This window comes from Hakea prostrata, chromosome 2 (assembly GCF_041222555.1).
Source record: "Hakea prostrata isolate BN-2017 chromosome 2, UWA_Hpros_2, whole genome shotgun sequence".
NCBI lineage: Eukaryota > Viridiplantae > Streptophyta > Magnoliopsida > Proteales > Proteaceae > Hakea > Hakea prostrata.
This window is the reverse complement of record NC_142601.1, coordinates 49,789,937-49,815,944: the sequence shown is the minus strand read 5'-3', so window position 1 is coordinate 49,815,944 and position 26,008 is coordinate 49,789,937. Positions and strand designations below refer to the sequence as shown.

Genomic DNA, 26,008 nt, shown 5'->3' with positions numbered 1-26,008 from the left:
CCGACCTTGCGCCCCCTTGCCTTGACCTTGCGCCCCCCCCCCCCTCCTAGTGATTTTCAAACTTTTGAGTTTGAGTTATGCAAGTATTAGCCCAATGAACTACTAACGTAAGCACTAGCCCTTGTCAACGAAGCCCCATTGGAGGTATAATATAGCCTACGGAAGTCGGTAGTGATCCCATGCCTAGGTCAAAGATCACACAACTGTCCAATGCGAGAAACAGAAGAGTGGAGGGGATTCGTACCGACATGGGATTAAGCTTGGAACCGCTAGACGACCATAGCTAGTGGTTTTTGAGAAGATTTTCTAAGCCAATGATAGTAGGGAATAACACCCATGAGGAGCGACGGAATGGTTGTATTAGAAGTAGGGTAAAGTAAGGTCATTTTATGCCAAAAGGACAAAAAAAGGAGATGTGAATATAACCTACCATGCTAGCTTATTGAACCTTTTCACAACAACAATTGTATGTGTCAGTTGGTCCTTATTTTTTTTTCTCTTCAAGTGCAATGAAAAAAGAATCTCTTCGCTTTCATCCTCCCACTAGGATGAAAATTAGATGGATCATAATTGGTTGAGTGTAGTTCTATTAGGTTTAGGGCAAATGTATGGAGTCTATGTTTTTTTTTTTTTTTTTGGATGAATAAATAATTATATTAAAAGAGAAAAAGGGGAACAAGGTCTTTAAGAAGAAGGTTGCAAAGAAGAATTAAGACCCTATGAGACAACAATGAGCCTGTTCCTTGGAGTATCATCAACCGGGGGTAGGGGGGGATAGCTGTCAATCTAGAAGAAACATAAAAATAGATGGCATTCCAAATCCTGTCTATGGTGTGGGATTTGGAGGTCCATCTCCAAGATTTCGCTCTCACCAAAGGTGGTGGTTGGAAGCACTGAACACTAGCTTACCAATCCAATCACATATGAAAGTGCTAGAAAATTTTCTTAAAATCTAAGACCAATCACGAGTAAACCTAAAAGATCGCCTTGAATGGGGTTAAATGGTGGCAAGGGCTTTCCCCCAGATGGATCTGGATAAATGGCAAGAAAAGAAAATGTGCTCTAGGTCTTCCGAACCATTCCAGCAAAGGATGCAGTTGGGGTTGGTGGGGATGTGACGGCTAATAAGAAAGGATTGGGTGGGGAGAGCAAGATTAAGGGCTCTCCAAAGGGTAAGGGAGTGATGGGGAATGAATCCTTTGAACCAAACTAAAGGGGGCTAGGGGGGGTGGTTTGGGGTTGTGAGGTTTGAGGAGGGGGAAAAGGTTTTGGAGGGGGAAGGGAGCCAAACAGTAAGGTAATTAGGGGAGTTAGAAAGAGGGGGGAGGGAATCCCAAACCTGTGTGAGAAAGGGAAGGGGGACCAGGGACCGGACCGCCATTAGAGATGAAAGTGGAGAGGGGGTGAACTTGGCGATACGGAAATCATGGACAGTGCAGAGACCAAAGTGGTTAAAGAGAATGCCCATCGGATGCCATGGGTTAAGCCAAAAGGAAGTGGAAGAGCCGGATGAGAGGATCTTCCTCCATACCCAAGAAGGGTTGGAGGGCAACAGAGCGGTCAAGAAGGAATTAGAATGAAGAAGGTAAGAATAAACCCACTTAACCTAAATGGAGCCATGCTTTGAGGCAATTTTCTAGATGAGCTTGAGAAGGCAGGCTAGGTTAACATCAGAGATCCGACGGATAGCCAGGCCTCCTTTCGAAGTAGGCCGATAGATGGAAGATTAACTAACCGGGTGGATGAAGTGGGAGGCTTCCTGCCCTTTCCAAAGGAAAGCACAAAACAAGGATTCCATAGCCTGGATGGTCGATTTAGGAATGGAGAATATTCTGCACCAATAGAGATAGGAAGATTGAAGGACGGAGTGAATGAGAACCACTCTACCCTCAAAAGACAGAACCTTGCCCTTCCAGAGTTAAAGCTTCTTATGAATATAATCTAGCATCAGGAGGCAATGGTGGCGGGTAAGCCTATTAGGAATGAATTGGAGACCCAAATAGGCCATACGAAAGGAACCAGGTTTAAAGCTCGAGAGCTGGAGGAGGGAATTCTAGATCTGATTAGAGACACCGGAGAGAAAGAGGGTGGATTTATCAAGGTTGACACGAAGGCTAGAGAGAGATTCAAATTGAGAGAGAGCCGAGAGGATAGAAGAGATGGAAAGATGGTCCACTTTAAAGAAGATCATGAGATCGTCAGCAAAAGCAAGATGGGTGAGTTTAAGGGACTTGCACTTGGGGATGGGAGAGATAAGGAGCTGATCAGTTTTGGATTGAAGGATGTGAGAGAGGACTTCCAAGGCTAAGGAGAAGAGGTAGGGGGAGAGAGGGGATCCTTGGCGAATGCCAACTTGGGAAGGGAAAAAACCAGTCGGGGCTGTTAGTAATGATGGAGAAGCGGGTAGAAGAGATATAGGTCTCAATCCAGTGGATGAATGGGGGAGGAAAACCCATAAGGGAGAGGACATCACTAATGAAGTCCTAACGAATAGAGTCAAAGGCTTTGTGGAGATCTACCTTAAAGAACGCAACCAAGGAATGGGTGGATCTATCAAATCTGCGGACAATTTCCGCACAAAAGAGGATGTTGTCCACAATACTTTGGTCCGAAATAAAAGCCGATTGATTCTTGCTCACGAGAGTAGGTAAAGCCTTTTTGAGTCTATTAGCTAGGACCTTATAAATGAATTTGTAGAGTAGGTTGCAAAGAGAAATAGGGTGGAAATCGGAAAGGGTGGAGGCTCCTTGTATGCAGTCTATATAGGGCTTGCTTAAGCTGACCCCTATCACTTCTAAATTGGTTTAGGGTTTGTTTGGTTACATGAATCTAGACATTTGAAATGAAATGGGTTTTCAAATCTATAGATTTATGGTTCTAAAAAATTATTTGTTTGGTTAACTTCCAATCTATCGAAGTTCGTAGAGTTCTGTTGGGTTACTCCGCCTAAATCCGCAAATTTCATCTATTTTATACTTATGTTAGAATCCATGGATTTAACCCAATAATCATGAATGATTTAATTCAACTTTTTAGGCCAAAAAGAGAAATCTTTAGATTTCATGAATCCAGAGATGTTTTACGACCAAAGAGGTATAAACCTCTCATTCACGAATCTAGGGATTTCAAATCCTAATATTCAGATAACCAAACAGGCTAGAGATCAATCCAATTTAGCTTACAGATAGTTCCTACAAAACGCTTCAAGAGATTAAAAATTACGAAGAAGGGTTCATAAGAAGTTTTTGGATTTCAAATACAGGATCACACGAAAATGATGATTGCATTATTTGCATTTGTATAAAAAAAGTGAAAATAACTGATTGTGTGATTACCAATTTGCATGGCATGCTTATGCATGATTCTTTCATGTTTGACTCCTCTCTTTGGAGGAGGGCTCTCCTAATAAGTTATAGGCTTTTGCCACGTAAAATATTCTAATCCAAGAACTAGGATAAATCCAATAAATGTCATTGAATTAGAATATTATATGTGATAATATTTTATAACTTATTGGGCAGTTATTGGGAGAGATTCTCTCCAAGGAGAGGAGTAAAATACAAATTCTTTCTCTCTCTAATTTTTACAAATGAAACAAAATAAATAGGCCGGTTTTTGTTCCTGTTGATGACCCATAGTCCGATTGCAACCGAGAGTTTGGCAGAAACCCGTATCCACGACCCGGATAGAAGTAGCCGTTGCACCCCGAATTCAAAATGGCTGGACAACCTTGCAATTCTTTCGCTTTTATTTTAATTTTTGCATCTATTCATAGAAATTCTTTTAGCCCTAGAGATTAAAGTCTCCTGTAACGCTCCTCTCTCTCTCCCTTGGTCCTTGCTCCCTGTCACCCCTTTTTATCTGCATTTCGATCTTTTAAATCCCAATTTGTTAGTTATCTTCCAAAGATTTCTTCATTTCTAAGGTCTGGTTGTCCGTGCGTCGGCCGATCTCAAGTTCTTGGTAACCGAGCAGTCGAGCAGTTTCAGAGGGTTTCATTCTTCGACATTTCTTCAGGTACCTCCATCTCATCCTCCTCTTTTTGATATTTCAGGAGTATTTTGTTTCTGCGGATGGAATAAAATTTAAGAGAAATCTGTTTTCAGAGTTTCCTTTTGCTATTCAGTAAAGAAGTAGTTCGGCGTCACTTGTTACGGTCGTTTTCCATAAATAAAACGTAAAATTGGAAGTTCTTCTTTTTCTCAATTTTGATTTTCTTTCAGTTGATTTTGTAACCAAATCGAATCTTGAAACGAGGCAAGAAATGTAGGTTTGATGAATCACTGATACTTGTGCCAAATCCATCTCTAAATCTCGAGAGTGTTTGGAGAGAAGCCTAGAAAGCAAAAGCACCAGTGACGTTTGAGATGTTCAAGAAGTTTGAATGGATCATACTTGAACGATCCTTCAAATTTGACTAAATCCAGAAATATGAAATGTAAACTTATTCTATATTTGAAATTCTTTTCCTGGGGAAACCGCCTTTTGCTTTAGGACTTTTATCTGATCTCGAACTACCTAATGCTTCCTAAGTAGGAGGGAATGTGTGGTCTCTGCTACGTAGCTGTATTTTGGTCCTACTTTGTTCACAGGGCCAATATAAAATCAAGCATTCAGCGTTTTGTTCTATTTTTCTGAATTTTAGTGATTCGTTTAATTGTTTCCTTTATTTTTTTTCTTGCGTAATTTCTCTGCACCTTGCTTCCGGGATGCCAAGAAAATTTGGGTCCTGTAATGATGCTAATTTTATTTAGAATATTTAGCAACTTAGTATCTCCTCAATCTTCCATTGTAGTTATTTCTATTTTGCAGCTTCTTCAGCCAAATGCGAAGTACTTGCCAGTGATTGGTTCTAGAAAATAACCGTTAAGGTATCCCAGTGTTAAATCTACTCATCAAGATGACAATTCGAACTCCAACAACACCAACTTCAAGGATAGAGAGGACGCCAGTATCCACACCAGCTTCAAGGATAGAGAGGACGCCAGTATCCACACCATGTGGGTCTAAAGCTAAGGAAGAAAAGATTGTTGTAACAGTACGGTTGAGACCTTTAAGCAAACGAGAACACTCACTTAAAGATCAGGTAGCATGGGAATGCGTTGATGATCATACTATAAAATTCAAGCCACCATCTCAGGAGCGGTCTGCTGCACTGGGAACCCATACCTTTGGTATGAACATGAAACTATCTCCATTTCTTTCCAACCCCTAATTGTAGCATAAGAGATTTGTTTGTTTTGGTTTGTGTTCCTGAATCACTGAATCAAGATGTTTCTCTCCTGTTAGATAAGGTCTTTGGTCCTGCTTGTTTGACTGATACTGTTTACGAAGGAGTGAAGAATGTTGCTTTGTCTGCATTAATGGGCATAAATGGTATACACAAGTTAATATTTGCATTATACGCCTCCTAAGCCAGTAAGTTGATCATGTTCAAGCTTGTAATAGTTTATTAATCTCTTTTCTTGTAGCAACCATATTTGCTTATGGGCAAACTAGTAGCGGAAAGACTTTCACGATGAGAGGAATAACTGACAAGGCGGTGAATGATATATATGATCACATCTCAAATGTATGTGTCAAGTGATTTTTTTTTCCATTTCCAAAGTTGAAATTTGTGTATACCTTAATTCAGATCCAGAGTGACTGTACTTGCCTAGCTTACATAGTTCTTCTTTCTGGGCTACAGAATCCAGAGAGAGATTTTACAGTAAAGATCTCTGGTTTGGAAATCTATAATGAGAATGTCAGGGACCTGTTGAATCTTGATTCTGCTCGCAATCTTAAGCTTTTAGACGATCCAGAGGTATCATCTATGTCCCTTTGTTAATCTATGGTTAAGAAGTTTGATTTGTTTACATGGGGTTTTTAGTCTATTTTGTTCCTTAGTAACATTTGTTTTGTTCCTATAATTGTATATAGAAAGGAATCATTGTTGAGAAGTTAGTAGAAGAGACAGCAAATAATGATCGGCACTTGAGGCAGTTAATCAGTATATGTGAAGGTAGGAAGTCAGACCATTAATAGTAGCTAGCATTGTATGTATCCCATCTTTGATTAGAGTGATATAAATTCATACCTCATAACTGATACAGCATATGTTTGACAGCTCAAAGGCAAGTTGGCGAAACTGCACTAAATGATGCCAGCTCACGATCACACCAGATAATAAGGCTGGTGAGCATATGTTGGTATTTAGCTTAATTCTTGTAATTTTATCTGCCAGCTGTGAGGTTCATTTTGTTATGATTAATTTTTCATTGTCAATCCAGACCATAGAGAGTACACTTCGTGAGAATTCAGGTTGTGTGAAGTCTTTTGTTGCAAGCCTGGTAAACTCATATGCTCTTCTTGTGCCAAACATATTGAAGATGCTCCTCCAGCATTGCTAATAATTTGTATTGCTTATTTAGAACTTTGTTGACCTTGCTGGAAGTGAAAGAGCTTCACAGACAAATGCAGATGGTGCTAGGCACAGAGAAGGGTGCCATATCAACCTTAGCTTGATGACTCTTACAACCGTAATCAGAAAGCTCAGGTAAGAATTGATAAGTAGTTGGTTTATCCACTGGATAACTGTTTTATATAAGAAATATGAATGATTTTGATTATTTAGGTTTTTTGAATTGCATTTTCATTTTGGAATGTTGCTGCCTCATCCATGTGGTCTACTAGAACCAATGTCATGATTTGTTTCCTCAAAGGTCAAGTAAAGCCAACAATATGATCTCAATCATCAACACTGAACATTACCCATGCAATAGTTCACTTTTTTGTCCTTGTATGTTGTAAAAAAACTTGAGGCTAGAATATATTTGCTGTAAAAAAAAGAATGAACATACAAGAATGAAATTAAATAAGAAAAGAGTAACCAAGAGCGCATCAAATTTAGTACCTTGACTTGTTTAATAAATAAAAAAACCTTAAGAGTAGCTCTTTAGAGAAGTCATAAACAAACATTTCTTCTTCCTGTTTGGATCACTGTGTGATCCACAATGATGTTACCAAGTTCTTGCTAAATAAATCACTTTAAGCAAGAGAAATATCAAGTTTTTTTTTTTTAGTAGAAAGTCAAGTGCAATGTTCCAATAGATATATTGAAGTAAAAGCCAAAGGAAGCTGTTTGAGAGAGGAGTCAGGTGCATAAAATGAATGGATTCCACACACGGAACCAGTGCAGAGTAGGATTAGGAATTGTCAGCTTAAGTGTTTTTTCTTTAAGTTGGAAAATGAGCTTCATGTCTTTGCGTAACACTCGTTTGGAGATCTAACTGGTGCATGTTAAGTTGTGAAACTGGTGGATTGCCATGATTGATCTGGACTTCACATTTCTTTTCCTTTGTGTGGCATGAATCTGTTTTCCAGATAACCTAACAAATGAACGATGCTTGTAGTTTTTTCAGTGAGGTCCCCCCCATCCCCCTGATTGGGTCCTGTGTGATTCATTTATTTTCATTTTGTTGGTGACACTGTATTAGTTCACTGTGCAGTGTTGGAAAAAGAAGTGGACATATACCTTATCGAGATTCAAAGCTCACTCGCATATTGCAGCACTCTCTTGGAGGAAATGCTCGTACAGCTATCATCTGTACCTTGAGTCCAGCACTGGGCCATGTGGAACAATCTCGCAATACGCTCTCTTTTGCCGCCCGTGCAAAGGAAGTCACGAATACTGCCCAAGTAAACATGGTACTGGCTCTTTTTTCCCTCTCCTAGGTTTGGCTCTTTTTTCCCCTCTCCTAGGTTTGGCTCTTTTTTTTCCCTCTCCTGGTTTTAGCTCGTCTGCGTTGCTCTAGTAATTATTTTGAAGATATTTAGAGCTCATTTTCCATTCAATCAGATTGTTTCAGAGAAGCAACTCTTGAAAAATTTGCAAAAGGAAGTAGCCAGACTTGAAGCAGAGCTCCGAACTCCTGACCCATCAACTCAAAAAGACCTCAAAATTCAGCAGGTTGTGGTGTACTTCTTGGATTTGGGTGTTGATTCCCAGTCTTCTGTTTTCTGTGAATATCGATTTTGTTTACCAATGGACCACATGTAGATGGAGATGGAAATTGAGGAACTAAGGCGCCAAAGAGATCTTGCTCAAGCCCAAGTAGATGAATTGCGTAGGAAAATGCAGGTGCAGTCAATGAGAATGTCTTCTCTCACACCCATACCCACACACACGCTCTCTTTGTCTGCCCCCCCCCCCCCCCTCTGTCTCACATATGCACAAATTCTTATATTTGCTTATTTTCTTCAGCTTTCAAACCCATTTGAATCACTCCCCTCAGTAGGAAGGTGCCTAAACTTTTCTGGTTCATTATCACCAAAACTTGATGGGAAGGAATATGCTCGTGGCGATAGAGCAAGAAACACAATGGGAAGGCAGACAATGAGGCAATCTTCAACTGCTCCCTTCACACTAATGCATGAAATTCGGAAGCTTGAGCAGCTCCAGGTGCAGCTTGGAGAAGAAGCTAACCGCGCCCTGGAAGTGCTACAAAAGGAGGTTGCTTGTCACAGGCTGGGTAATCAAGATGCAGCTGAGACTATTGCCAAACTGCAAGATGAAGTAAAGGAAATGCGTGCGGTAAGGTCAACAATAAAACAAGTTGAAATGGGAGAAGTAGTTGCTACTAACAAGAGTGTTAGTGCAAACCTCAAAGAAGAGATCACTAGACTTCATTCTCAGGGAAGCACCATCGCCAATCTTGAGGAGCAGCTCGAAAATGTTCAGAAGTCTATTGACAAGTTGGTGATGTCCCTCCCAAGTAATAATGAGCTATGTAATAGTGAGTTGACTTCAAAATCTAAGAGTCAGATAAAGAAAAAGAAAATGCTTCCTTTGGCTACAAATAACAGTGCTAACCTACAAAATCTCATAAAATCTCCATGCTCTCCTCTGTCATCATCTTGGAAGGTATTGGAATTTGAGACAGAGAACAAAGCTCCAGATTACAATGACAATGTATCCAGTGAAACTTCATTGAAAGCTGAGAATGTGACTCCAGCAAAGAGTGAAGATGGTGGAGACACATCATCAAGGGAAGGAACCCCCTGCTATAAGCATTCGAGTTCTGTAGACATGCGTAAAATGCAAAAGATGTTCCAAAATGCAGCTGAGGAGAATGTGAGAAGCATTAGGGCATATGTTACAGAATTGAAAGAACGTGTGGCCAAGCTGCAGTACCAGAAGCAGCTGCTCGTTTGCCAGGTCAGTGCTGACCTCTGTGTGCATAATTTAATCCTCGGTCACTGGTAATTGTTCGCCTAATTAGATCATTTCATCTTATCCTTTTTGACATCATGTTGTTAGGTATTGGAACTAGAAGCAAATGAAGCAGCTGGATATGATATTGAGAATGATGAGAACACATCTGAGCTACAAGGATCCCCTGTCCCATGGAGTATCACTTTTCAGGAGCAAAGGAAGCAAATTATTGAGTCATGGGATGCATGTCATGTGTCAGTCATACATAGGACACAGTTCTACTTGTTATTCAAGGGCGATCCAGCAGATCAGATTTATTTGGAGGTTGAGCTTCGTCGCTTGACTTGGATGCAGCAGCACTTTCTAGGACTCGGAGATGCAGGCGTAGCCCCCTATGGAGAAGAGCCTACCATCTCTTTATCCTCAAGGTACTACACTACCTAAACACAGAGTCAACCAACTCTCTTACTGAAAGATTTAGGACAGCTGACTATCTGACTCACATATTCTATTTGACTATGCAGTATCAAGGAGTTAAAGCGTGAAAGGGAGTTCCTTGCTAAGAGGGTGATGACACGATTGACTGCAGATGAAAGAGATGCATTGTACATAAAATGGGCTGTCCCACTGGATGGAAAACTAAGGAAGCTACAACTTATAAATAAGCTATGGGTTGATCCTCATGATGCCAAGCATATAGAGGAGAGTGCCGAGTTAGTTGCAAAGCTGGTAGGATTCTGTGAAGGTGGTGGGAAGGCATCAAAGGAGATGTTTGAGTTGAATTTTATGGTTCAGGCAGACAAGAGACCATGGACTCTCGGTTGGAATCCAATCTCAAATCTTCTGCACTTGTAGGAGAATAGATCTTCTTTCACGATCAATGTAAGAGAATCAAATACACAATCAACATCCAGACCTCTATAATCATTACCTTGTACAAAAAGGAGTCATCTGCCATATCTGCGTTGGCCAATTTGTGCATATGTTCGTCCCTCTAGTTCCTTCTGATGGTTATTCGGTTTTATCCTTTCTAAATGTGTTCTTTCTTTCAGTGACAACTGCAATAAGAAAAAGTGGGGAAGACACAGGAATTGTTTGAAGGATTTTGATGGGCACTATTGTCATCAGATTTAATCCCTATTCTAACAAAATAGTTTACTGTGTAAGAGACATTTCCCTCATCCTTTGTACAAGTGGTTCAAGTACCTTCTTCACATGTTCACCTTTAGCAAAATGCCAGTGCTGACAGATTAAATTTGATATCCAACCAGACTGATAAATTAAAGAAAAATAAAAATAAAAATAAAATTAGAATGATATGGAAAAAATTTCTTTGATTTTGAGGTGCAGTAGAGATCGACAATTTTTTTCTCAAAAGAGAGAAGAACAATGCAGAAACAATCACAAGGATGGAAGTCGTAAGATTTATTATGATTTGTTGACCACACTGTGTATCTACTTGCATCTTCGAGAAAATGTGAGAGAAAAGAATGGGCTAGATGTTCAGGATAAGTTTGATTCAAACTAGAGTTTCACCATTTTTGGAGAATAATCTGGTGTCCTGCCACACTTTTTTTTTTTTGGTAAGTCCTGCCACACTGTTGAAGGCTACAAAATGAGAGCTCCTTGTTTTATGTTTTGCTGTGTGCAGAATTTTCAGTTCTCTTTTGGTTTTCTCTGATTCCTCAAAATAATCCGAGGGGGTGGTTACCCACTGAAAAGTAAGGTGACATCACATTAACTGAAGAAAAAAGAACAAAAAAAAAAAAAACCTATTTAATTTTGAATGCATCTTTGCTCTAATCAAAAGTGGTGAACTGAGCTTTATGTTGCTCCCTAAAAAGTAAAATGAGCTTTGTCTTGTCTTGCAACTTTTTCTAGTACAGGTGAAATGACAGAATTTTACTCTTGTTGAAAGAAGGAAGCATGCATGCTATATTAAGGGCAAGAATTAGGGTTTAACTTTCTTTTGGTCCAATTTTAGGTACTGCAATATCTTTAGTTTCAAGCTCAAGCCTACAGAAAGATCCTCTCAGTTCTTCCAAACTCCGAAAACTTTTTATTATATGCAGTGATATGTTTGGAACAGAGGATCCCCCTTATGTGTGAGATTACTTTTGTTTGAGGGAGATATATATTGAATTTACAGATTGCTTTGGCTATACATAGAAGGAATCAATAAATTTCTACCCAAAAAAAAAAAGAAGGAAAAAAAAGGGAATCAATAAATTAAAGAGGAGAAACAAATAGTGACTACAAATACATGAAAAGCAAGGACAATCAATCAAACGTATGTGTATCCTTTCCACAGCTATTCTTGCTTAGACAGAAAATTAATCCTCGGTTGAAAGAAGGCCCTGGACCTTTTTGTCTAGAACCTCTGAACAGATGGTCCCCATCATATGATAAAAGGACATGAGATCAGACAGCTGCTCTATTGACATCTTTCCCATTACGTTCCTGGCTAGCTTTTCCCTTTCCTCATTCAACTTCATTCTCTCTTTATATGCATGAGCATTCCTAACTGTTGCTCCCATCTGTTTCAACCTTTTCTCTTGTTGTGTACTCAGAACTGTATTGGACTGGAAATAACAAAAAAAAAACACAAAAACTCCTTGAGGATTTAGAAAACCAGAAACAACAACTGGAGAGAAGGAAAGAGCATCTATGATGCCATATTTACCTGGAGAAATTCAGCTCCAGCTTCGAGATCACACATATCTGCAGGCAACTCGCGCCCTGCGGTGTACATTTCTTTAGCAATGGAGAAACTTCGAACGATAATGCTTCTTTTCTTTTCCAACTCTTTGTCAAGTTTCAGCCCTTTTGGCATGCTAGTTGAGCTATTCAATTTCTTTTGGTAAGCAATCACTGCCCTTGCAAATTCCTGCACATATAGTTAAAATGACAGGTCGCATTCCATCAAACACAGCTCCTGTAATCCTATGTAAGTTTTGAGATTATAGCTTTCACAATACCAATGGCACAGTTAACAGTAGTTACCTGATAGGCCGATGGGCAACCAGGATAATCGAAATCCTCCAATCCGGGGCGCCTCATACGTTCAGGATGGAATTGAAGTCCCATAATGAACTTACCCTCTTGGGGATTATAAGCATCAGGGTCATAGAACCCTTCAATCAAACCATCTGGAGAGTGAGCCATTGGAACAAACCTCTGGGCTAATCTCTTTACACCTTGATGATGGTAGCTGTTGACCCAAATCTCCATCTTCTCTTCCTCAAGAGAATCACTGAACCAGGTATGTAATGGGGTATTCTCCACTACATTCACCCTGTGACGATGCCCATCATAGTTATCATAGTCAATGTGTGCCACTGTCTCTCTTCCTGGGACGTTATTCTTGGGGAGTTCTTTCTCAATATCTTGATAAAGGGACCCCCCACAAGCAACGTTAAGGACCTGTGAACCTCTACAGATTCCCAAATAAGGGATGTTCCTTTCAAGGCAGAGCTTCGCAAGCCCTAGTTCTATGGTGTCCTTCTCTTTGTCAATGGTCGTATCACTCACATGAGATCTCCTGATCTCTTCCAACTCCTCAAGTGAAAGGCCAGAAAGCTCATCATCATAGAGTGACGGGTCAATGTCTTCACCTTCACAGAGGAGAACTCCATGGATTGGCTCGAAGCTGTCTAGCAGGGTATGAACTCCGGCGACTCTAGGTACAATTACGGGCACCGCCCCATAATTTACAATTAGATCGAGATGATACTCACCTAAACATTCCAAATCCAATAAAGTCAAGAACCCAAATCATATATTGATTTATTCTGTTGTTTTCCAATCCTTAAAAAATAATCGAAATCAAGAAAGAGAAATTAGAAAACGAAACTTACCCACAAAATCAACAAACTTGTTCTTGCGTACTGTTCTTCGGGAGACAATGAGGACCCTTGGAAGAATGGTGGAGAGATCAGAAGCCATAGAAGACTGTAAAGGTTAAAGAGTCCGTAGGAATCAATACCAAACGATCAAATGATATACAAAAATCTCGTCTTTCTCTTCTTCTTCTTGTTGTTGTTGTCGATGTCGTCGTCTTCTATCTGTTCAAGGCTCGATGGTGGTTATGTTGTTGGGCTCTCTGTTATAGTCTCTTGGCATTCATCTAGTAAACGGGTTCACCACCGTCCACACGCCGCGTATTCTGAGTTTTCCAAGGAGCTGGGCATTTGTTTAGCCTTTATATAGAAGTGAACAAACCATGGAAGAAACAACAAATGCGGAAAAAGCCAGCTTTGCTTCTCTTCTCAAGCGTTATCCCAGCATACCTACAAGCCGGTGGAGTTGCTATCTAGGACCAGTCAATCTTGACGAGGCGCTTATCACAATGATCACATTGATCACATTTTTTTTATTCATCACATTGAGCTCCTCAAATTTGGGAATTAAGAAATGAATTTGGATGATAAGATGATGATATCCAAAGTTCAAAATGGATAGAATCATTGCCGATGATTTCCAAAGCTCAGGCATTGGTACATGTGTATCTCTGCTGGCATCCTAATCTACCCCAAAAGCGGATCTTGTTGGGTTGGTGCGTGTGATGCCTCGGACGGACGCCACGTACACTCTATTAAATTTCAGTCGCACAAAAGAATGGTTCAGTTCTTTTTTTTTTGATAGCAAGATTCATTAAGGCTCAGGGGCCGAGGCTGAAGAGCACAGCCAAGGAGTGGAGATCGGCCAAATTGTCGTGCCTGCAATCGACAAGGCCTTTCGGAGCTAGGACATGCGCAATTAAATTGCTATTCCTAGGAATTACATAAAATCTACTTTCAATGAAGTTGGATCGAATTTTCTTGATATCCTGAACAATGGTTCAGTTCACACATGTTCTTTTGTATGGTTGAAATTTAATGGAGTCTACGTGGGTGTCTATTCAATGCTACAATATAGGCATCACCACATCATGCCCCCCCAGGACCCGCCTAATCGTTTTTTCGGTTCGACATGTCTATGTGGTGTCCCCCGGGCGCATGCCCAAGTCGCTCACTTTTGGCAAGGGTTCGATGATCGAACCCCTGTTTCGGGTTTTGGAGTCATTTTGACATGAAATTTGACGTGTAACCTAATTTGAGGCCAATAAACACATTGGGGGTGTTATTTTGACCTAAAACATCACCTAACCTAAAGTTTACAATTGGCACATGTCCAACTATATGCGGGCAAAACTGGCGGTGTTGGAAAATTCATATAAACTATGTAAATATGCAAGAGACACAAATCCGAGTAGTAAGGTGTCTAGTTTACAATTCATTATACAACTATGTTGGTATGGCTCATGCTTCACATATTGTTGTCGCGGATGGGGCTGGCGCTCGCCTGTGCGGCTATGTCTCCGACACAATGAACTATGATTATATTATAGATGGATTGCGTTGCCACATATGATGGGGGTTGGGGATAGAACACTCATAGTTAATTAAGAAGTAACTTTGAAATTGGAATTGAGATTAGAGTGCATGCATCTCATGTAATGTGTGGATCCCATTTCCTAAATCTAGTTGAAGATGAGATCATGAAGATGGTCATCAACATGCATTTTAACCCTTATTTAATTCTCTATTAAATTTTGATGTAGAAGGCTTGATTGCGTATAGGCCAATTGAAAAAGACTGAAGCAAAGGCAGAAGCTTAATTATGGGGAATGAATGAGAAAGAAAAAGCACAAATGAAGAACATTTATATTTTCTCTTCCCCTACTAGGTCGCCACTACTGCATCCCCTCCTTTATTTACCAAAAAAAAGAAGAATGTATAATATCAATTTTTTGTTAACGGGTTGAACTTAGCTTTTGTCTGGTTTCTATAATCCATTTCGAATATCATTAGATAAAATGCTTCCTAAAAATATCAATTAGAGGATTAATGGGTTTTGTTTTGGTTTAAGACTTCAATTTGGTTTGAATTGGTTTTTCTCTAGTTTTATGTAAGCTGGTTTTTTTTTGCATTTGGGTGAAGGTTGACTCCAAAAAAACAGGAGAAGACCCAAAAGCAAGACTTATCTGAAATAACCACAACAAATTATAGAAAGAAAAATTAATAAATTTTGTATTGAAATCCAAAATGAATTTACTTTATGGGCTAAAGGGCCGAAGAAAACGTGTGTGGGCTTTGGGAAACAAAAGTGTCCAGTGGTTTAGGTCCAGCAAAGAAAAGCTTATTGGCCCAAAGAGTTTGGTCTCTGGGTTGGACTCGGCACGGGTTCGTTTTACCACAGACATCCGACCCACTCCATCCGGCCTAGTGTAACTGGCCCAAGGAGAGAAGGTAGGAGAGAAATTGTGGGAGAAATTGTTAAAAAAGAAAAGAAAAGAAAAGAAGAAGAAGAAATATTTGAAGTACATTAAATAAAAGGAAAAATAGTTGATTTCTCTAAGTTAAGTGGGGGAAAAAATTCAATAGTTAATTAGATCTGATAAAATCAATGGTTATATTCTAAAAGTCTTGCTAGTGTATTAACACGGATGTCTTGCTGTTACCTTCCCTTTCTTTCAAAGGGATTTCTCTTTAAATTTCTCTCTTTTATTGGACATGATGTATAACAACTAAGGTTGAAAAATGGGCCTGGTGGGCCAGATATTTCTAAACCTAGCTTAGTCCTAGACCTGATTCAAAGTTTTAAAAAAAAAAAAAAAAATCTTAATCTAGCCTCGACAACCTAACACTTAAGGGCCTGTTTGGTTGCATGAATCTAGAGATTTCACATCTCTGGATTCATGAATCTGAGAATTTTACCCGTTTGGTTGTAAAAATCTCTAGATTCATGAAATCTATAGATTCACATTTTTACACTAAAAACGTGAATCTGTAGATTTATGGGTAAGGGATGAAATCCAAAGATTTCAAAAAAGCTATACATTTGTACATTCACAAAAATCATGTCGATCAAATAATTTTTTAGGATGAATCCACAAATTTCATTCCACAACCAAATATCTAATTTTATAAATTATAACTCCATAGACTTGAAATCTATAGATTTGAAGTCTCTAGATATTTGAAATCTCCAGACTCATGTAACCAAACAGGCCCTAAAGTAATTCCAGGGGTGGCTCAGTTGGCAAAAGACCAACGCTTTCACATAGGTAGTCAAAGTTCGAATTCCCTCATGGCTAGGGGCGACGCCCAGTATATAATCGTGGTGTACGCAAACTGGTCCGGATGAACCTCAGATTAAAAAAAAAAAAACACTACACTTAAACTAAAAAGCACAGATATTCCAAAACTATACTAAATTGGCAGTCTCTTGTTTCTCTATTAGAACCGTCAATTGGTTGGAAAAAATGATGACTTTACCCTTAATTTTATTATTATATATTTTATAATATGAAATAACAACAAAGATAGAAAAGGAATTCATGGAAAAGGAAAGAAAATTGAATTTAGAATTCTATTTTACTCAGGACCACACATTAAATTCAATAAAGAGACGAATGACAATTTAGGAATTATAATATTAACTAATAATAACTTAACCAAATTTTCTATCAAAATGTACTATTATACAATTTAAAAAACATCTTAGTGTGTGATTGTCAAATTGACATAGTTTTAAGATTTTTTTCTTCTGCAAATAAACATAATTTTGAGATGTTTGTGTTTTTTACCAATTATCTTAGAGTGTTGAAATGATCGGATTGAAGCATAAGCCATAATCAAAGAAGATTTACAATAGGGCATTAAGGCTAAAGTTGCACCCCAATTATTGGGAGAAAACAAAAATCCCAACATATGAAAGAATTGAATGGTAATAACATTTTTATTTGGCTAACCTGTAATGCTCATTTGATCTCGGGGTTCTAGTCCAAGTGGAGATTCTTTCCACCGAAGCAATTCGTACTCTCATCCTTTCACGCGCTCATATATGGTTGAGAGGATCAAATCTTGTGTCACACTTTATGTGAGTGTAAATGTATGATGGTTTGCGCTAGCTGGGCGGAGATGATGAACAACTGTCTTTTATTTGTATATTTTTTAATTATTTATTATTATTATTATTATTTTATTTTAAAACACACTGCAATTAAATAAATAAAACAAAATAAAGCTGATTAATAAACAAATGCAAGAAAAACAAAAAGGTAACGGACGATTCCAAAACAAAGTTGATTGTAGGGAAAGCAGAGGAAGTGTCCGCCTCTTTCACTCACTGAAGCAGACTGAGACCTGCGGCCATGGCTATGTCCGTCTCAGTCTTGGCTGTGGTTACTTCTTTGCACTTAATCGCTTTCGTCTTCGCCGTTGGAGCTGAACGGCGTCGAAGTACGGTAAGATACATACCTATCCTTGCTGCTGTTTTTTGTGTTGTGTACTTTCTAGTTTCCAGCTTCTCCAGTTCTGTTTTCTTCTTATTAGGGTTTTGGTTGATCGAACTAAATCTATGGATATACTTTATAACCTTTTATTTTTTCGTTTTTATATTGATTTGGTGATTTTCATTTTCGATTGATTTGGTGATTTTCTTCCTTTGTAAACTGAAAGGGTAAAGTGGTGCCGGATGAGTACGACGAACGGACATTCTGCGTTTACGATTCGGATGCTTCGACGGTGTACGGGCTTTCGGCGTTTGCGCTTTTACTTGTAAGTCAGGGTTTACTTCACGGGATCACTAGATGCCTCTGCTTCGGAAGGGGTCTCATGGGCGGCGGCTCCACCACCTTCGCCATCTTCTTCTTCGTCGTTTCCTGGTATTCTCTTCGTTTATTTGTATTTCTCATTAAGTTGTTGGTTTCTCTCCGTTATTTGATGTGGAACGACTGAACAGTAATAGGGTTTCGTCAATTCCGTTCTTTTCGATCCTTTAGATCCGATTGATCTACTTAAAAATTCTAGGTTTAGGACATTTCTTCCGATAACCGATTCCGGCCGTCACCGATCCAATTGCCGATTCCCCTCTTTGGAACTTACCTCTTCAGCCTAGGATTCTTTAAAACTTTTTTTTTTTTTTTGGGGTTGCCCTCTCGATCTCGGACTCCTGTCGGAGACTGGCTGTAGATTTTGGTTTTCTCGGATTCAATAATCTCCAATTTCGCAATTTAAGTATGGAGGCTGGAGCCCACTGTTGAAATTGACTGGCTAGCACTATGAAAAAAAAAATCTCTGCGTAAATCACGCAACAAAATCCTCATCTTTTTCTGTATTTGTGTCTCAAAGAGGAGAGCTAAGTGGTGGTTTTTTTTTTTTTTTTTTTTTTTGTCTGCATTTATGTCTCAGAGTGAGATTTTGATTGATATGCAGTACTGGGTTTTGGTGGTTGTTGAATACAGGGTAAGCTTCCTGACGGCGGAGGCATGTTTACTAGCTGGGTCGGCAAGGAATGCATACCATACCAAGTACAGGGGTTACTTTGGCGCTCAGGATTTGACCTGTGCCACCCTGCGGAAAGGGGTGTTCGCTGCTGGTGCAGCTCTCACCTTGGTGTCATTGGCAGGTTCCATCCTCTACTACTGGGCTCATTCAAGGGCTGACACAGGTGGTTGGCAGAAGCACCGCAACGAAACTGGTGTTGCTGCTGGGTCTGCAGCGTCCGTTGGGATGACCGACACCAATACCAACTACAACTCCAACTCTTTCGAACAATCCCCACAACCTCGTGTGAACAACCACTTTGCCAAGGTTTGAGATTAGCTTAGTGAGCAGACCAGAATTTCATTTATAAGTTTTGGGGGGGGTTTGTGTTTGGGTTTATCAGGGAGAATCCAAAAGACTTGACAAGTTAGCAGAGAAAGGATTGAAGTGTATGTAATGTAATTAATTAAATTATAAGGTAAGATTATCCTGAAATGATGGGATCAAAGGCGTTGCTGTGTTATCTTTATACTTTATAGATTGTGCTCGAGTGGTGGATAGCGGTGATTTGTGGGAGAGGAGTCTCAGTGACAGTGTGTCACTGCTTTAAGTGCTCTGCAAGTCCAAAAGGAAGAGCCAAAGAGTCAAAAGTTGAGAAATATCTGTCCCACCCTGCCTGTAAAGGCTGTGTAACTCTCTCTCCCTTTCTCAAACCGCTCCCACCTTGTCTTGTGAAATGTGCTGCGCCGAGAGATTTTGAGGTTTGAAAATTATGCTTCTTTGAACCTTACCCTTGTTTTATAATAAAAAGACTTAATAATAGAAAAGAATTTATCAGAATAATTTGAATTACTTAATAATTGATCAAGAATTGAGTGGAGATCATTAAGAAAGAAAGAAAAACTATAAGAGAGATGTTATCTTATTAATGCTGGAACATATTTCTATTACAGAGGAGGTAGTAGAGATTTCCATGAGCATCTAACCCATAGGACTAAAGAGCTCAGAGGGGGTGAGGGTGGAGAGTATGGTTACTACATATAAGACGGAGGAGTTACAGAGAGTGATGATGGTGATATACATGTAAATATGGTGGTGTGGAGAACCCAGAGCTTAAGATTTAAGAGCACCGAGCGGACTGGACGCCACAGGCTCTCTGTAGCTTCTTGGCGTTGGGAGAATTAACGTACTGGGAGAGAGTAGGGTCCTTGAGATACTGGCAGAAACAGGGCCTCTGCTCCTTGAGCTTGTCGCAACACATCTTACTGGGTGCCTGTCCGTACAGTATGGGGTTCGCACAAGAGCTCAGCTGCAGAGCGTTGCACGTCACTGCTTCTACTGGAGCTTGCCCTACTCCCAGCACTACCATCACAATGATACACACCGCTGCTGCAAACTGATGAACCTTGATCGTCATTCTCTCAGAAGACATCAACTGGGAAAGAAGGCTTAAAATCCGAAAACAGAGAAAAAAGACTAGTCACTAGAAAGTAAGAAGTTGGGTTTCTGAACTGCACTGCACTTCGCCACCAATTTATAGTGGCAACAGGTAGGAAGCAGGCTAACATCAATTTGCAGGGCAGATTAAGTGTATTGAAGAGGTGGGTCTTAGGGAGTGATGACTGATGGTGAGTAATATGAAATGTCTATGTGGGGTTTCATCGGTCACGTGATCATGAATTAAACCTATTGGTCAACAGCGCGGTGGGAGCCCTTCCTTGTTTCTTAATCCCAAGGAATACGGCAAACTCAATGCGCAGTGGCAGTGGGTAGGTAGACGCATTGAAGATCTTGATGCAATTGCTTACATTTATCACGAGACCATGACAGTTCTAGGAATACATAACCATGTTTTAGGGTCAAGTTTTTGAGTTTGCCTAGGATGGCCCCTTCACCTCGGTTCTGGTCTAGCTTTGGTTTGGCCTGCAAGCCCCACCTCTTCCTCTTCTCTCCCTCTTCAATTGTGGATCCTCTTTCCTCAACTGTGTTAACAACTGCGCTATGTTAACAGTTCCAAACTTCCATGATTACATCCATTTCTATGGTTCAATTTTAGTAAATACGCACCACTTTGCTGTCAATGACCGAGATTTCGATCTTGACTATTCGTCTAGCTTTTAATCACCTGCGAGACTGACGGACGGACAAAATTTCAATCCCAACTAGCACATTAAATGCACAGCATTCAAGGCTCACTCCCATTTCTGGGGACTCTGTTGGCTTCACCCATCCCCTACTAGGCGTTGCATAAAATACTCCACACCTCAAATTGGGTACCTAGCGAAACAACAGGATCGGCATCATAGCCCGGTAGGTAAAATCGTGCAGAAACAGTCTTATTGGATCGGCTAATTTGGATCAGTGGGAAACAAAATATGGGCTCACCAGATTCCAATTTGTTAATGAAATTTAAACCCTGTTAGGCACCGATTTAGGAGTTAGGAGCAATGGTTTGGAGTCGGATAATGACAACTGAAAACCTTTCTTCAGCCCCACGCCAAAAACCTTTCGTTGGCACCACGCCACAAAGGCACAAAGTACTTATATGGGATTGGTAGTGTCATTGACTATAGGCATGCTTGTTAGCTCTGCATAGTTTTTAGAGTAACACACGACATTCCGCTATATTTGGGGCAAAATTTTTGACTACATTCATATTAACTCATAAATTATATGGCACTCACATGTAAATTATAAGTTACCCACAATTAACTTTGCTGTTAAAATAGATTATCAAATTATCCAAATGCCCCTATCCCATTTAATTTCTTTAAAATTTAAAGTATAATTTATCTAAATGCCCTTTGGCAATAAAAGAGTTTTGGAATTTATAAAAAGTAACCCCAGTAGCAACCAAATTTACAAAATAAAACCCAAAAACTTGACCAAGTTTTTGTGAATTAGAAAATCGTAGTTAATTGTCCTCAACTCCGGTGACCCCGCTTGGGACCACATTTTCCACTACAAACACTTTATCATCATCACCCATCAGTGTCATTGTAACCAGTGATTTATGTACATTCATGAGTGTGATTCAACGTTTGGCTGAAAGAGAAAATCATAACAAAATTTGAGATCAAATATGAGTTGGGAAGACTTGGAGCATTTATGCAAATCACAGTAGTTTGCATCGGTAAGGAGGAAGGGTAAAAGGGAAAAACTGGAAAAGAGGTAGGTCCATAACTAAAACCAGAATTTGAGCAGGTCCGGCAACCAAAATAGCTTTGGCGGCTCTCACTTGCAGCCTTTATGTGGGTACAATTTGATATATTGTATATGTCACTTCCTCTCCCCAGACTTCACGGCAATTGCGATATTCACCGGCAAGGTTTCCCGGTGTATATGTTGCATCTCTAGCGAGATTCCTCTTCTTTGTCGCCACTAGATTTCTTGCCAAAGCTCCGCCTTTGTATTTACAATCTCAACCTTTGTTGATGGAAAAAGTCAAAAAGGTCTGCTACTCTTATTACCCTTGAAAAATTCTATCATAGATGATCCAAGAAGACTACACATTTACTTGCTCTTGAAGGTGCAAGAGAGATTTCATTTATTCAAAGCAGACTTATTGGAAGAAGGATCATTTGATTCTTCAGTGGATGGATGTAGATGTGTTTTTCATACAGCATCTCCATTTTATCATAAAGTCAAGGATCCACAGGTCCACTTGTAAAGGGAAGCCATTGCCCATTTTGACATGGAGGCTCGCTACCACTCTGTGGTAGATGAATGAGAGAGAGAGAGAGAGGGGGTGGATTTTCTGGCGGGATAGTGAGGGCGGTGGTCGCCGGTAGGGGAGGGTTGGGGTGGTTTCCGGCGGTGGTGGTTCGGTGAGGTGTAGATAGAAGATGGGTGATCCCTTCACTCACCTAAGGGTTGGTTGTGAGAGAATTAAAACGGGGTAGATTGGTCATTTTATATGTTTTAAATAAAAGTAAGGGCATTTGGATAATTTCATAATTAATTTTAACAACAAGGTTAACCATGGGTAACTTGTAATTTACATGTGGGTGCCACATAATTTATGAGGCAATAAGTAGGTGGTCAAGAATTTTGCCCCAAATATAGAGGGTGCCATATAATTTAATCTAGTTTGTATTTCACCTTTTGTCTCCTCCTTGGTCATTGTATAGATCCTTTGAATATCTTTCTTTTTTTTTTTTTTTGGTTACCCACACCAAAGTGGCGAGGGGAAAATTTATTAATCGGAAGGCAAAGCCAAGGGCAATTACGATTGGGCTTGTCGTGCCATCCAACGACTTGGCCCTCCAGGCTAGGTGGTCAGCAACTAAGTTGTTCCACCTAGAAACATAAACAAAGGAGCATTGCAGAAAGCAATGCCCAAACTCCAGAATATCATGTATCAGTGGTCCAATATTCACCGGTGGAGGTGGTGGAGGATCCCCATTAAGTAGTCGGACAAGCTCAGAACAGTCAAACTCAAAAATTGCCGAGTCCACTCCTTCACCAAAGTATATGACGCCGTCGCATCGCTGAGCCTCGGCCATGAGGGCCAAGGCTATCTCGGTGTGGAGTGCAATACTAGGTGTTCCCATGTGATCCCTCATGACAAAACCCAACCCGGAAACGCCAGTATGCTTGTCATATGCGGCATCCACGTTGATCTTATAGACTTGCGGCGGGGGTGGAGTCCAGGTTGGAGGCATTGATGGTTGTTGGTTACTTGTCTCAGGTGTTGACCCCAAATTGGATGAAGAATAAGCATCATGGTATTCCTGAGCCCAAAGCCATGCTTGTTGACCCACCTCAATAGGATTCCATAGATGCCGTCTAAAGATTATATCATTTCTGGCAATCCAAAGGAACCAACACATATAAAGGCATGCCGATTGTACCATCAACTTCTCCTTCTTTTCCGCTATGGGTAGAGCAATGATATATTGGATCCATGCATATACTGTAATAGGTTGATGATCCCATTCTCTAAGGCCCAAGGGGCAGGAGAACCAAGCCACCTTAGCAAAATTGCATTGAAATAAAAGATGATCAGTAGACTCTATTACCTCACCACATCTGCAACAAGAGGTGTCCACTTTAAAATTCCTTTTTGCCATCGCATGACCCGTGGCCAAACCATCAGCAAGGATTCGCCACATGAACTCCCGCACTTTAGGAATTACCGGACATCGCCAAATGAATTTCCAAGTATTTGTAGAGATGGATCTCCACGGGGCATGGTGGGAAGAAGATGGTTGTTGGCGCGCTGAGTGGCTGTTTCATCACATAAATGTAAGTACACTGCTTTCACTGATATCAAACCTGTTGGTGAGCCAATCCATATCGGATTATCAGATCTAGGAAATAAAAGATAGAGGAATCTTCCGAATGGCCTGGATATCCTCATCCTGGAACCAGTGGCTGAGAGTCTCCATGTTCCAGACACGGTTCTCAGGATCAATCAATTGATCCACAGTGTTTAAAGTGCAATCCGGCGGTCGTGGGTGATGTAAATGAAAGTCTGGATAAGAGGGAAGCCAACCATCCTCCCAAATTCTAATATCAACGCCTGATTCAACCTGCCACACTAGGTGCTTCTTAAGATGAGTGAGCCCGGTATAAATACTCTTCCAAGCCCATGAGTCATGTGATCTAACTTGGGCTTAAAGAAATTGTCCATGGGGGAAATAGATGGCTTTATAAAAACTGGACCAGAAAGAAGTTGGATGTTTCCACAATCTTGCAGCAACTTTTGTGAGAAAGGCCTGGTTTTGATGTTCCGAATTCTTATAGCCCAAGCCTCCTTGACATTTGGGCATACACAATCGGTCCCATGAAATCCAATGGGTTTTGTTCCTTGCTTCTACACAACCCCAATAAAAGCTGGCCGATGACTTTCGAATGTGCTCATGAAGGGATTTGGGAAGTTTAAAGTGTGCACTAGCATATTGTGGAAGAGCAAACATCACAGATTTAAGTAATGTATCCTTATCAGCATGAGATAGTAGTTTCAGCTTCCACCCCTCCATTTTGTGTGTGACCCGATCATAGAGCTCTTGAAAAGTTTTTTGCTTGGAGAGGCCCACTACAGAAGGAAGGCCTAAGTATTTTGTTGGGCCTTTAGTGTATGAGATCTTCAATATTCTAGAGAACCATCTCCTGAATTTGATGTGGGTGTTGGGGCTAAAGTAGAGATTAGACTTCTTGAGATTGATTGTCTGACCACTTGCCTTGCAATACATATCTAAACAAGCTTTTAAATTGCATACTGCTTCCAATTTAAGCTCAGAAAACAATAGACAATCATCAGCAAACAGGAGATGAGCTAACTGCGGGGCCCGTTGTCTTACCTTAATGCCTTCAATCAAGCGCAGTCTCTCAGCCTGGGATATGAGTGAACTCAAACCTTGGGAGCAAAGGATGAAGAGTGCCGGTGATAATGGGTCTCCCTGCCGAATACCTCTAGAGGGTGTAATAGGTACACTGATATGACCATTGATTAGAAGTCTATGAGAAACCGAAGTAATGCAGCTCATCACCAACTTCACCCAATACCTTGCAAAGCCCAGTCGGAGTAAGATGGCCTCCACATATCTCCACTCTAACCGATCATAGGCCTTCTTCATATCTAATTTCATGGCCAAATATTTTTTCTTGCCTCTTTTCTTCTTCCGTATGTAATGAAATACCTCATGTGCAATAAACACATTGTTAGAAATAAGACGGGAAGGGATAAAAGCTGATTGGTAGGGGGATATCACCTCATCTAGAATGTTATGCAATCTAGTAGCAAAAATTTTGGAGATAATTTTAACCACCACCCCTCCCAAACTAATCGGACGAAATTGATCAGCCGATTCAGGGCTATCAACTTTTGGTATGAGGCAGATATAAGAAACATTAAGCTCTGTATTAAGAATCCCAGTTTCAAAGAAGTGCAATACAAATCCCACTATATCCAAATAAACATGATCCCATAATTTTTGAAAGAAAATAGGGGGTAGACCATCCGGACCTGGTGCCTTAAGTGGAGCCATCGCAAAGAGTGCCATCTTCACTTCCTCGTCTGTAGGAGTTTTGCATAGCTGCTCATTCATCGCTGGAGTTATGACCGGATTCAGAGTCAAGAGAAGGTGATTAAGAGCAGCCTCATCAATGGGTTCTGAGGTAAAAGCCTCGGTGAAGTGGTGCACTAATATATGCTCAATGTCTTCCTCTGCTGTCTTCCACACACCACTGGCATCCTTTAATTTCAGAATTCTATTCATCTGTCTACGTTGTAAGGTGCAAGCATGAAAATAAGAAGTATTTGCATCGCCTTCTTTTAACCATTCTAGACGGGATTTTTGTCGCCACAACTCTTCCTCTCGGGCTAGTTCCTCTGCAAGTAAGTGTGTCCAGTAATCAATTTCTGATTGGGAATAGGAATCCCCGGTCACTCCTTGTAGCTGCTCCAAGGTAGCTTTCATTTTTTTGATCTTCGACTGGATATGCCCAAAAACATTTGTATTCCATTTCTTAAAATCTGTTTGGCATTGTGCCAGTT

At 40.2% G+C, this 26,008-nt stretch overlaps 3 protein-coding genes and 1 pseudogene across 3 annotated transcripts; 2 read left to right on the top strand and 2 right to left on the bottom strand.

Annotated features, from left to right (window-relative positions):
- Positions 1-3,780: 3,780 nt before the first annotated feature.
- Positions 3,781-10,193, top strand: LOC149024668 (kinesin-like protein NACK1). The gene is made up of 15 exons (XM_089144889.1): positions 3,781-4,017; positions 4,813-5,174; positions 5,290-5,376; positions 5,472-5,572; positions 5,690-5,806; positions 5,923-6,004; positions 6,110-6,177; positions 6,273-6,332; positions 6,414-6,538; positions 7,491-7,689; positions 7,841-7,951; positions 8,042-8,122; positions 8,246-9,199; positions 9,302-9,624; positions 9,721-10,193. The coding sequence occupies exons 2-15, from the start codon at positions 4,901-4,903 to the stop codon at positions 10,049-10,051; spliced, it is 2,913 nt and encodes a 970-aa protein (XP_089001015.1). The 5' UTR covers positions 3,781-4,017; positions 4,813-4,900; the 3' UTR covers positions 10,052-10,193.
- Positions 10,194-11,390: 1,197 nt separating this feature from the next.
- On the bottom strand, positions 11,391-13,482 carry LOC149024667 (putative glutamine amidotransferase GAT1_2.1). Its single transcript, XM_089142979.1, has 4 exons — positions 13,054-13,482; positions 12,200-12,933; positions 11,880-12,083; positions 11,391-11,778 (listed from the first exon to the last, which is right to left on the bottom strand). The coding sequence occupies exons 1-4, from the start codon at positions 13,139-13,141 to the stop codon at positions 11,530-11,532; spliced, it is 1,275 nt and encodes a 424-aa protein (XP_088999105.1). The 5' UTR covers positions 13,142-13,482; the 3' UTR covers positions 11,391-11,529.
- A 3,814-nt stretch (positions 13,483-17,296) lies between these two features.
- LOC149024666 (aerobic coproporphyrinogen-III oxidase (DUF1218)) lies at positions 17,297-19,193 on the top strand. Its single transcript, XM_089144888.1, has 3 exons — positions 17,297-17,486; positions 17,701-17,906; positions 18,486-19,193. The coding sequence occupies exons 1-3, from the start codon at positions 17,394-17,396 to the stop codon at positions 18,838-18,840; spliced, it is 654 nt and encodes a 217-aa protein (XP_089001014.1). The 5' UTR covers positions 17,297-17,393; the 3' UTR covers positions 18,841-19,193.
- A 176-nt stretch (positions 19,194-19,369) lies between these two features.
- LOC149024665 (non-specific lipid-transfer protein 2 pseudogene) lies at positions 19,370-20,032 on the bottom strand (annotated as a pseudogene).
- Between the last annotated feature and the right edge of the window lie 5,976 nt (positions 20,033-26,008).

Bases quoted from the DNA above. Each gene is read 5' to 3' on its own strand.
- LOC149024666 (XM_089144888.1), top strand. From the start codon at position 17,394: ATGGCTATGTCCGTCTCAGTCTTGGCTGTGGTTACTTCTTTGCACTTA. The intron at 17,487-17,700 runs GTAAGATACATA...GTAAACTGAAAG, and splicing joins CTGAACGGCGTCGAAGTACG to GGTAAAGTGGTGCCGGATGA. The intron at 17,907-18,485 runs GTATTCTCTTCG...TGTTGAATACAG, and splicing joins TTCTTCTTCGTCGTTTCCTG to GGTAAGCTTCCTGACGGCGG.
- LOC149024668 (XM_089144889.1), top strand. From the start codon at position 4,901: ATGACAATTCGAACTCCAACAACACCAACTTCAAGGATAGAGAGGACG. The intron at 6,178-6,272 runs GTGAGCATATGT...TTGTCAATCCAG, and splicing joins CACACCAGATAATAAGGCTG to ACCATAGAGAGTACACTTCG. The intron at 7,952-8,041 runs GTTGTGGTGTAC...GACCACATGTAG, and splicing joins AAGACCTCAAAATTCAGCAG to ATGGAGATGGAAATTGAGGA.
- LOC149024667 (XM_089142979.1), bottom strand. From the start codon at position 13,141: ATGGCTTCTGATCTCTCCACCATTCTTCCAAGGGTCCTCATTGTCTCC. The intron at 12,934-13,053 runs GTAAGTTTCGTT...TGGAATGTTTAG, and splicing joins CAAGTTTGTTGATTTTGTGG to GTGAGTATCATCTCGATCTA. The intron at 12,084-12,199 runs GTAACTACTGTT...CTATATGTGCAG, and splicing joins GTTGCCCATCGGCCTATCAG to GAATTTGCAAGGGCAGTGAT.